Source organism: Sardina pilchardus, chromosome 23, assembly GCF_963854185.1.
Source record: "Sardina pilchardus chromosome 23, fSarPil1.1, whole genome shotgun sequence".
Lineage (NCBI taxonomy): Eukaryota > Metazoa > Chordata > Actinopteri > Clupeiformes > Clupeidae > Sardina > Sardina pilchardus.
The window spans coordinates 28933623-28946122 of NC_085016.1; the positions used below are offsets into that span (position 1 = coordinate 28933623).

The window sequence follows — 12500 nt, forward strand, 5'->3', positions numbered from 1 at the left end:
GCAGGGCCCTGGCACCACCACCCCCCAGGGGACAGACGGGTGGCCAGACTGGGGCGGGGGTGGGGGGGGGGGGGGGGGGGGTTGCTCTATCAGATTTGATGCATAGCAGACAGGCACACAGGGGCACAGACAAATAATATGGCTAATTGTGTCAAGTGAATAACATACACACACACACATTACAGGCTGGATGTGGTTCACATCTGGCCCACATCTGGGTTGGACTTGGTGGGTGAGGCGTGCTCTGTTGGAGTGGACGCACAATACTGAGTGTAGACTCAGGAAGATGGAGATTTGCCGAATCCCAGCGGGCAGCAGATGAATGACCGGCCGGAGCAGCTCCCCGTGGGGGGTCCCATACGCTCCACCTGGCCATTCCATGGCATTTGTCTGGCTTCAAATGCAATTACAGTCTGGCTTTGATTGAGCGTGTCTGATGGCAGCAGCAGCAGCAGCACTGCAGCAGCAGAGAGCACAGAGCCAGAGCTGAGTGAGAGCTGAGCGCTGCTACAGCACCAGGCCTCAACTCAGCAGTAGAGATCACAGCGCTGATGAGGCACAAGACAGCACAGAGCAGCGCGGGACGCAGGGGCCAATGGACAGATGATCTAGAATCAGCTGTATTAACAGAGACGGACCTAACCTCACCAACTCGGCCAACGGCCCAACTGACCTCAGTGTAGTCGGACTTCCTCTGTCCACTGTTGGGCAAAGGCAACCCATCCCTCAATTCAAATTCAAATTCTAAAATTCAAAATTTTGCACAGGTCTGCCCCAAAGCCAACTCACCTTTTGCAACGTCCAGCTAGTGTACACCCCTGGAGTGCGGAAAATGAAATAGTCAGAGAGAGAGAGAAAGGGAGAGAGTGTGTGTGTGTGTGTGTGTGTGTGTGTGTGTGTGTGTGTGTTGGTGTGCATGTGTAGGATATCTCGCTCTGTGTGTGTGTGTGTGTGTGTGCGTGTGTAGGATATATCGCTCTGTGTGTGTGTGTGTGTGTGTGTGTGTGCGTGTGTAGGATATCTCGCTCTGTGTGTGTGTGTGTGTGTGTGCGTGTGTAGGATATCTCGCTCTGTGTGTGTGTGTGTGTGTGTGTGTGTGTGTGTGTGTGTGTGTGTGTGTGTGTGTGTGTGTGTGGGGTGGGGGTGTGTATTTGAATGGATGGAAATGAAGTTGAGCCATTATAGAAAAAGTCCGATAATGGAAATGAATCAAAAGGTCCTGATATTATGCAAACATTATTACAGTTTGGGTCAATCTCAAACGATAACAAACTAGATGACATTTTTAAAGACTGATGATGTCTGCTGTAAACATTCATGGTATGAATGAAGCCTTTACATTTCAAAGGCCCCCTAATTACTTTCTGTTTCTGAGAGAGAATGAGAAAGAGCGAGCGTAAGAGAGAGTAGGAGAGGGGAAAGAAAGAGAGAAAGAGAGGTACTGTAGCAAAAGACAGAGAAATAGAGAGAGAGAGCTACAGACAGAGAGCAAGGCATGGCTCAAAGCGATTAAATATAAGCGATTAACATTATGTATGGTTTGCCAAATGAAGATGTATATTTGGTCCTTGCTGAGGGGTAATTGGGTCGGAGATTGATCGGAGGGCTCTGAAAACGAGGGCACCGCGCTGCCACGTCTCTCCCTCCATCATAACAAATTGATGAATGTCAAATTTCCCCAAAGCAGCCATTGAGCCTTAGGGGCGGCTAGGGAGAGAGAGGGAGCGAGGGAGAGAGAGTGAGTGAGAGAGAGAGAGAAAGAGAGAGAGGGAGCATGGGAGGGAGAGAGAGAGAGAGAGAGAGAGAGGGCCTGAAATACCAATTGGGAGGTAATGGCTGTGCCCTTGAGCAATACTCTGTCTGTTTCGAGGATAAGGAGAGAGAGAGAGAGGGGGAGAGACAGTGAGACGAATAGGAGGGGAGGGTAACTAATGCTTTTGTGGAAAATAAAACTTCCTGAAAGTTGCCATTTATAAGAGGGAAGATACCAATCTAGCACAGAGGAGGGGGGTGGTGGGCTTAATAACTTGGGCTGAGGCCAGGTATTCTCTCCTGTCTCTTTCACACAATTACCTTTAATATAATATCCTCTTCATCTCTCTTTCTCTCCATCTCTCTCTTACGTTCATCCATTCCTCATTCTCTCCCCCCCCCTCTCACTCTCCTCTTGCCCTTCTCTGTCTATCCCTCATTTCCCTCTATTCCTCTCTCGCTCTTTTTCCTTCTCCCCCTCTCTCCCAGAGGAACTGTAAAGTGACCCAGCGCTCTCTGTCTCCTTACGGTGTCCATATTTAACGTTTTATTGCACCTCTCTCCACTGCTGACCGCTGACCAATCAAAGGGCTCCCTTGGGCCACTGTGCGTTCTTTAAGACAAGCGGAGGCCCTTACAGTTCTTTTGAACCTTTCCTCTTTAAATGAACCGTCGTTGTCCTCCATGACATTGTCTTAACATGAATGTCACCCACTGGTAACTTTTGTTGTGACACAGACAAAATAGTGGACCATCAGTAAGCTACAGGAAACAGTGAGGTCTCTTGTGTTGTGGTGGTTTGTTGCCATTACTTGTGAATGTTGCTCATTTCAGAGATACACAGGAGAGGTGTATGACCTCACCACAGTGACTACACTACACACCACAATCAGCAACAACAACCAGCTTTACCAGCAAAATCAAAATCACCAAAAAAGCACAATCTATTGATTGCAAACTCAGGCTGCAGTTTTTGACTATCTTTGTTTAATCCTTTTTTAATTATTGTTGTTCTTGGATATTTCCATGAGTTTTCAGTCATGTCTTCTGTAATGAACTCACCCTACAATCTTTGTTTTTACAATCATTTTAAATAGGCACCCATATTCAATTCAGAGCAGTACCATAAACTACATTATGTTGGTGTGTTGTGTATGTGTGCTTGTGTGTGTGTGTGTGTGTGTGTGTGTGTCTCTGTCTGACCCTGGGCTCCTAAATCATCCAGCTGCAATGGCATGCCTCAAAAATGGGAGGTATGCTCAGAGCGTGTTTGTATCAGTGCTGTGCCCTTGTTAGACTTGGGTGGTGTTCTCATTCAGCTCCTCGTTCCCTCCATCCGTGTGTGTGTGTGTGTGTGTGTGTGTGTGTGGTGTGTGTGGTGTGGGCTGAGGACATTAGGAGTGACCTACATGGAGCAGGCGCGCCATAAACAGGCGTGGGGGACGCTAGCGTGTAGCCCTGCTCATCTCTCACTCTCGCCGCCTCTAATTGAGGACAGCTCCTATTGTTTGTGGCTGCTCGTTAAGCAGACTCTCCCTGACGCTCTTTATCTCTTTCACCATCGCTCCCTCTCTCTCGCTCTCGTTCTCCATCCCACTGTTTGTCTCTACCTCTGTCTGCTACTCTCTAGCACCAGTTCACTGTATGATACCAGCCAGCGACTCTTTTACAGTTTCTCTCTGGAGTTCATCACACTGTACTCACCTTTCTTCATCTTTTTCTTTATCTTTCTCTCTCTTTCTCTCTTTTTCTCAACCTCATTCTCTGGATGTGTATGTTTCTCTTTCCTCTCCTTTGACTACAGATCTACTCCCTCTCTCACTATCTCTCTCTTTCTCTCTTGTGAGCCCTTTGTCTCCACCCTTCTTTCTGCTTTCTACAGGTTTACTCTCTTCATGTCGTTCTTTCTCTCTGTCTCACTCCCTCTTTCTTTCCTCACTCCTTCGGCAGCAATGTAATGGTCTCTCTCTCTTTCTCTCTCTCTGCAGATGCTGGCTCTGGCTCGGGGGATGATGGTAAGTCGATGAGTTGCTGTCTCACCCGTTTCTTTTGTCTGGTCTCAGAACATGAATGCTGCTCGCTTCACTGTCATCCCACCCTGAGGAGTTATAGACTAAAATGCAGAACACACACACACACACACACACACACACACACACACACACACACACACAGACCCTGAGATTAACAGCTAATTTTGAAATAAATATCTCCATTTGTCAGCACACATAACACACAAAGGAGACACAAAAACAAACACACAGACTCAGAAATATTGTCTTTTAAGCATGTTTTTGTATCAGAATTGCTGCACACGCACACACACACACACACACACACACACACACACACACACACACACACACACACACACACACACACACACACACACACACACACACACACACACAAATGAATACTTCATACACTTTTGCTGTAACGTGTCGCTCTCCTCACACCTCTCCTCAGGGGTGCTGTCGGTGGGCTGATGAGTGATTTAACGTCTGATTTGTCACGTCGCTCCCCCGTCAGCGGCTCCACAGCGGGGGGTCCTCCGTGTGTGCTATTGAAATGACACAGGCACACGATGAAAGGTTACATTATTGGCACGGCTCTGTGAAGTCAGACACGCAGAAGCAAGGCGTTTGATCAGGAAGTGGAAAAAAATCACCAAACTGTGTAGGTGTTGCCGTTCAGACGAAATCACGTCACCCCCCGAGAGAGAAGAAAAGAGAGAGGGAGAAGGGGGGAGGGAGGGATGATGAAGTAAATAACGTTTATTTATAAAACAGTTTAATCACACTGGAGGCTGCTCGTCAGAATCAAACAACCAGTGACATGACATGACAAGAACAAGTAGACAGAATGACAGCCAAGTTGCAGCAGAGTTACACCAATCTAATGCCTATTAGTATACTGGGGAAAAGGACATGCATAATTGAAATAACTTTGTTTGAATTAATAAACCAACTCGACATAACTGGAGGGATATATAGACACAGATGTCTGTATGGTGAATGAGCATATGTATTCAATATCTCAATACTTTCATTTCTACTAAAGAGGAGAGAAAAATGGAAGACAGAGAGAAAGAGAGAGGGTGAGGGAATGAGTGAAACAAATTAAGTCAAAAAAGATAGAGCTGAGGGAGGAGAGGGGTGGACAGGGGGAAAGAGGAAGGAGAGATAAATGCCGAGGGTGGCAGGAAACGGAGGGAGGTGATAAGAGAAAGGTGAGGAGGAGAGGAAACTGTGAAGGCTGAGTGGGAGATAGAGAGATGGAGAGGAAGAGGAAGTGAGATTACGCTTCACATGGAGAGAGAAAGAAAAACAGGAAGAAGAGAAAACATGATATTATCAGTTAGAGAGCTGCTAATGAAGGAAAGAAAGAAATAGTTAAGATTGTAATACAGCAGCAATTCCTCCAGAGCAGAGATGGTCAGGTAGTGTACGTGTGTGTGTGTGTGTGTGTGTGTGTGTGTGTGTGTGTGTGTGTTCCACTGCATTGCACTACCATTGCCTAATTGCTCATAACAGCAAGAGGAAGTTGAATTTCTCAGATCCATATGATACCAACCCACTGCTACAGCGTACCGTACACTTCCTGTGCTGTCCTGCAGTACATATGATTGGACACAGAGGGCCACATATATGTAGATTTGCGGACGTAACATTAACTGTGCCTTGGCCAACCCGCAGAAAGTGCATGCTGTGATACTTCCAGCATACGTCCTATTTAACAATCCTGAAATTCATTGGGTAATCTGCGCCTTTCTCCGCCCCCTAACGCAATTACCGAAGGTTAACAACTGAACGACACTTCAATCAGAAGTGCAGTTGAATGAAGTTAACTTATGACAACATTAAAAGGAATCAAACATTTAGCGATCATGAAATAATACAATGCATAATGTCAACAAGCAGCAAGATAATGAAGAGCAGTAGTTCTACTCAAACTATGCCTACTTGTGCACGTAGGCTATGGAAGATTGATCAAATCCAGCAAGCAGGAAAGTTTAAGCGGATGGCATGAAAGTGAACGTAAGACGTTAAAATTGCCAATGAAAGTTAAGGTTGCTTTTGATATAGTACAAAGATGCAAAACTGGTGGTCTGTGCGTGCGTGTGTGTGTGCGTGCGTGCTTGCGTGCGTGTTTTAGATTACACTGCCATGTTCACTTTCAGTCGAGGACACGCATGGAAAGTCATGTCATAGAACCACCAACCTCCAATCACCTGTCTTAGGGAATTTAGTCACAGTGAACCACAACGAACTAGTCCTCTTTCCATCCATCAGCGACCCTCCAGCTCTCAAACCACAAGGAAGGAAGGAAGGAAGGAAGGAAGGAAGGAAGGAAGGAAGGAAGACTCAAACCCACCTTGAGCTGCAGCTCACAGAGTACAAGTTCCCTTCACCAGCCTCGCCAGCTACTCCTTTTTATTCATGCCCATCTCCGATGGGCACGTGCTGCCTGGGCACACATGCAGCACACATGCTGGCACTCCCTGCAGTACATTTGCCTGCCTGCTCTCCAGGGGGTGTGCCCATAATAACAGTCTCTTCACCAGGTGGCAGAGCTGCGTAGAGTGCAGACCGTCCTGGACGTTGACGTAATGTATGCCACCGTTGCCATATGGTCACCTTTATGACCAGGACGTGACAACCGGACAGTCGGTGACAGAAGAGTTCCACTGCCCCTTGTGTCTGTTCCACTGCCCCTTGTGTCTGTTCCACTGCCCCTTGTGTCTTGGTTGGCTCTCCTGATCTCACCCCATGAGTGCTCGGGTGCCTGTGAAGCGCTGTGCTCCTACGCCACATCACACTCATCAGATCTGTGCGTGTGCAGTATTGTGAACTCCATGTGTGTGCAGTAGCAGCACCCTGCAGATGTGTTCTGTGAGAATATACTGTAGGACTGCTGTTGGAGTGAGAGCTGTGTTTTACGCGTTCCCACTGGCTAATGTTGAGTGAACTCGACTGAAAGAGAACATAAGGCTACACACACACAACACAACTTATGGTGATTTTAACACAATCTCAATGCCCAGATAGGGTATTGACACAGTTTGTGTTGTTTCCAACTTGCAACTCCTTGAACCTGACCATTTGGTCAGAAAACATTCTCTAAGACGGGTGATTGCAGATTAGTCAATGACATCATGCAAGGATAACGTTCCACTGGTTAAAATCTTGCGTTCTCCTTCAGGGAATCAAGGATATTGTTCATAATCGTGTTGTGTAAGAGATTGCCATCGCAGGGATTTCCCCTCATCACCATTGACTCCTACTAAGTCACTATGGCCTTTCAACTCCCCCATCCTTCTCTTCAGTTCTCCCTCAATCTCCCTCTATCCCTCTCTCTGTCTCTTTTACTTGAATTCCCTCCCTCAGTCTCCTTTCCTCTCTTCTTCTCTCTTACCTTCCACCCATCTCTCTCTTTCTCTTTCTCTTTCTCTCTCTCCCTCTCTCTCTCTCTCTCCCTCTCTGCCCTGCGTTTGTCAGTGTTGCTGGCTGGGCTGCCGTGCTAGCTGGAGAGGTTGCCTCAGCAGAATGAGGAGAAATCAATAAGGCAGTGCTCTTAAGTAGTTTTGGGGGGAAAGTTTCAAAAGGCCATTAGTCTAGGCCCTGTGGCCTGTAATTGGGTTTTGGTGTTGACTCTGAATGCCTTTTATCAGTGCAGAGGGATGAGCCTGAACACAGATAGGAGAGGAGAGAGATGAGTGAGTGAGTGTGTCTGTGTGTGTGTGTGTGTGTGTGTGTGTGTGTTTATCTGTGTGTTTGAGATGTAGTCTCTATCTGATTGAGATGCAAGAAGACGGTGCTGCTAACGAGGCAAGCTATAATGAGGTTCGCATCTGGACCACTCCCCGGCCACACACACACACACACACACACACACACACACACACACACACACACACACACACACACACACACACACACACACACACACACACACACACACACACACACATTTCTGCATTCATTAGCCTCATGTCAGGCTTTCTTCCTGTTCTCTCGTTATCCTCTGTCTACTGGAGATCAGACAGAGAGCCATGAGAACTTAAGAGGGAAAGTTTAGAGTGTTAGCTCTGAAATGCGTGGCGCTAATTGTTTTGTGGCGTCTGGCTATTTTCGTTCATGTGTGATTTTGTGGGCGTTTGATGTGATGTGTCTGCTGTGTTGGTGTGGGCATGTGTTAGTTTATCAATATGTTTATTTATATATCTTATTATGTTTCTACATACGTATGGGTCTCCTTGTTGTATATATTTATTTAATTTCCTAACCATGTCTGTGTTTGCGGTCTTTGACTATGTCAATGTGTATTTCATGTTTAGGTGTGTGAAATGTTTTTGTGTGTGAGTGTGAGATAGAGAAAGAGGGAGAGAGAGAGAGAGAGAGAGAGTGTGTTTGTGTGTGTACAGTATGTGCCCATGTGTTCTCTTCTGTTTGTCTGTATCTGTTCTTTTGTGTGCATGGGGTGTATGGTATATGTGTGTGTGTGTGTGTGTGTGTGTGTGTGTGTGTGTGTGTGTGACGTCCCTCTCCTGTGTTTTCCCTAGCAGGTGGTGAGGGCTCAGCAGAGACCAGCCAGAGGGAGACGTCCACCTGCGACATCTGCCAGTTCGGCGCCGAGTGTGACGAGGACGCAGAGGACGTCTGGTCAGTACTGAGCTCTTCATCACCACTGGCAACACTCAACACTGACCATACTCAACACTGAGCATAATCAGCATTGACCATACTCAACACTGACCATACTCAATATACTGAGCTATACTCAATGCTGACCATATTCAACACTGACCATACTCAACACTGACCATAATCAGCATTGACCATACTCAACACTGACCATAATCAACATTGACCATACTCAACACTGACCATACTCAATATACTGAGCTATACTCAATGCTGACCATATTCAACACTGACCATACTCAACACTGACCATACTCAATACTGAGCTATACTCAACACTGACCGTACTCAAAACTGACCACAATCACCGCTGACCATACTCAACACTGACCATACCCAACACTGAGCTACTCAATGTTGACCATACTCAACACTGATCAGCTTACTGAACTTCTAGCAATACTCGACACACAACACTGAGCTCTCAAAGTAGTAGATCTGTACCAGGGTCATCTCACTAGAGCACTCACTAGTATGACTACTCAACACTGAGCAGTGTACTCAACACAGTGAATACCCCACACTGAGCGTACTCAACTCTGAGCAGTGTACTCAACACTATGAATACCCCACACTGAGCATACTCAACACTGAGCACTCAGTAGAGTAGATGCCTCTGGCGGAGGTCCAGGTCCATAGTGTGCAGCACCTGGTGCTATTCCAGCTGTCTTCTCTTGTGGCTGGATACTGCTGCTCATGTACTCACTGGGGCGGATGCTTAATTGCCTGTTTGTTTGTTTGTCAATGGATGTGTGTGTCTGATGTGATTTTATGGTCACCCAAAGTTGGGCTGAATTGATTTTTAAAAAGTAGTTGTTAGTCGAGTGGCATGTATTCTCAACAGTCATGACTGAGCGTGTTGACCCCTTTGTCCGAGAAGTGACCTGGAAGGACACATCTGTACAGCCATGGCCAGCTGTGGTTGGGGTCACTTGCTCCGGGGTTGAGCATCTCTTGTTTCTGGGGAGACTGCTGCCTTGGAGGATATTTTTAGCAGTGGAGGGTGGGAGGTGGGTGTTGGGGGGTTGTGAGGGGGCGGGGGGGTTAGGCTGTCTGCCTGTCGTGTGATTGGGTTCGTGCTTCTCTCAGCCCCGTCTCGCCCCTCATTATGCCACTCCTCAAATGGCAGCTGAGACCCGCCACGTGTGCCCCTGGGGAACCGGCCAGATCCGGCACGGGTTCGCCGCGGAGTCGCACGGCTCGCTTGTTTCGTCTGGGTCCCCTTATTTGCCTAAAACGCCACGCTGTGCCACTCAGTCTAGCAGGCCCCATGTTAATTGGATTTCTGCAGGGATTACGCAGGTTGCTGCCGACTCAATCTGCAGAAATGATGGATCGGGGCGGGGAGGTGGAGGGGAGGTGGCGGGGAGGTGGGGGTGTGAGTACAGAGGAAAGGAGGAAGGAGGGACAGAGAGTTACAGACGAAGCGGTGTGTTTGAAAATCAGAGGGCAGATGGAAAAGAGAGATTGAGAGAAAGAAAGTGTGAGGATGAAAATAGAGCATGTGTGAGAGAGAGAGAGAGAGAGAGAGAGAGAGAGAGAGAGAGAGAGAGAGAGAGAGAGAGTGGGAAAGTGAAAGGGTTTGAGAGAAAAAAGGGGGGAAAGAGAGATTGGAAGAGAGTGAAGTCAGAGAGGGAGAGAGGGGGGTGAAAGAGTGTGAGGGAACGCATGAACGAGAGATACAGTATGGTGAATGAGAGAAGCCCATGAGAAGGATGAGAGGAATAAGTGAAGAAGGAAAAGGAGAAATGTGAAAGATGGAGAGAGAGAGAGAGAGAGAGAGAGAGAGAGAGATGGAGAGGAATCAGAGTGGCAGAGAGCAGTACGGAGAGCAGCTGCTCACTTTAGTTTCGTCTCCATTTAATGGAGTTCCCAAAGTGCTGGGATTAATGCCTCACGGCCTAAGGCAGCCAATTATCATTCAAATAGCTCAGCTGAGCTCTTGGCTTGAAAAGTGCGTGTGCATGTGTGTGTGTGTGTGTGTGTGTGTGTGTGTGTGTGTGTGTGTGTGTGTGTGTGTGTGTGTGTGTGTGTGTGTGTGTGTGTGTGTGTGTGTGTGTGTGTGTGTGTGTGTGTGTGTGTGTGTGTGTGTGTGTGTGTGTAATCCTTAAATTAATCCACACTGACCACTTCTCTCTCAGTTAGACCGCAGTTCTATCCCTCCTATCTTGTAGCTCTTCCCATTCCCACTAATCAACTAACAGTGGTTCCAATTGTATCCTGGATTCCTGTCAGTTGGCATGGACATGTCTAATTAGACATGTATAATTAATCAGTAATTGATCCAGGCACTTGAGTTAACGATCTCATTACCTGCTGAGGTGAGCCAATCACAGGTAGGGTTCAACCAGGTTAAAGGTATGAAGGTACTGCTGCTACTGCTGCGGTCTATTGCTTAATCGCTAATGGCCCTGATCGAGCCTTCACAACATGGAGTCTGGAATGGATATACGCTTACGTACTTACAGCCTGGTGCAAATTAATTGAAAGTAAATGTGAGGAAGGAGACAGGGTCGATTTCCAAAGCGTAAAGGAAATCGGCTGGAGAATGTTCCAATGGCCGTATTCGCTTCTACGAAGCACAGACGTGTCTTGTTTTAGTCCTGCGCTCTAAGTATTGGGAAGAAAGACGATTGACTGACCAAGGCCAGCTCCCATCCTTGTTGTTCTGAAAGTACAGAGGCCAGCAGAAGTTTGTAGTGGTTCTTAGAGTAGAGGTCAGTGGGTACAGCCTTGGTAGTGTTTGTTTCTCGAGGCTCTTCAGATCCACATGGCCCAGTAATTTGTCTTTCAGCAGGGAACTCTGTGTCAGACAGATGTATACCTGCTCTTGCACTGGGCTACTAGAGCTGTAGTGCCGAGGCTAGATTCATCTCAGTGTAATGCAGTTGACTTATCCCAATGAATAGAGATGGAGGCTTGAAGTAGACTTTCTGAACTCTGCTGTTTATTGCCCATTCACGTACATACTAAGCACAAGGCAGTAAGAAGTGTCAATCTACTACAAAAACCCTTCATTTGGTTAGTTCATTCTGCTCCCTCCTCTCAATATGTTACTGTAACAGGGTCTGACCGGATACTGCTGCTGTAGATCTTGTCATACCAAGCCTAGATTCATCCCAGCACAGGCTCCTATGGGAGATACACTTGTCCAGTTGAAAGTGTGTGGCGTGTTCTGACTATGAAGGGCTCGACATAAACCCCTAAACCTTGATAACTCAGCTCTGGTTAATCACTTCAGCAGTCTTGGACACTTATGAGGCTGTAGCTAAAAGCGCAGTGGACCTTGGTATTTTATTAGTCCGGGATTTATTATAACTTTCGTCTAAGATTCCAAATGAAATGGCAAAACAGGAATAAAAAGGGAAAAAAACCTGTCAGTGAGCACTGCTGTGCTCTACATGGAGGGTCAGTGTCTGGTCAGTGTCTGGTCAGTGTCTGGTCAGTGGGAAGACAAACAGGGAGATTTAGGGGGTTTTCTGTGATGGGGTTCCTTCCAAAAACGTCCACCTGTGTGGAGATGATGGCGTGCATGTTAGTGTGAGTGTGTCACACACGCGCAGATCCAGAAAGCGAAGTGGTGCGGCTCTCGGTGCCAGCTCATGGATTTTAATGAACTCCCAGAGGACGCTTTGAGGTTTGTTCCATCGATTACACATTCTGGTGGAGCACAGCAGAATTTGAAAATAAAGTTTTCACTGCCACACTTGCCGCGAGTGTGTGTGTGTGTGTGTGTGTGTGTGTGTGTGTGTGTGTGTGTGTGTGCGTGTGCGCATGTGTGTATGAGAAAGAGAGGGAGAAGGGGGTTGGGGGTGCTTGCTTGTATGTGCACTGTATGTGAGAGAGTCTGTGTTTGTGTTTGTGTCTGTGTCTGTGTATGTGTACTGTATGTGTGTGTGTGTGTGTGTGTGTGTGCGTGTGTGCGAGTCACTAAATTGGAGGATTAATTCATGGCGGGGGTAATTGGGGGACGTGAGCTGCCAGTGTGCCTTGCTGGGTCCAGCTATGTTTGTACTGACTGTGATAGGCAATTAGCGGCTA

General features: G+C 47.2%; 1 protein-coding gene across 5 annotated transcripts in view; it reads left to right on the forward strand.

Moving 5' to 3' along the window:
* Nucleotides 1–12500, forward strand: part of tmeff2b (transmembrane protein with EGF-like and two follistatin-like domains 2b) — a 60200-nt gene that overhangs the window by 34304 nt on the left and 13396 nt on the right. For 3 of the 5 annotated variants that reach the window (XM_062528278.1, XM_062528281.1, XM_062528282.1), the window contains exons 4-5: nucleotides 3741–3767; nucleotides 8318–8417. In XM_062528278.1, coding sequence (XP_062384262.1) covers nucleotides 3741–3767; nucleotides 8318–8417 — 127 coding nt within the window. The remainder of the gene's footprint in view (nucleotides 1–3740; nucleotides 3768–8317; nucleotides 8418–12500) is intronic. The other 2 variants (XM_062528280.1, XM_062528283.1) reach the window with 1 other exon arrangement.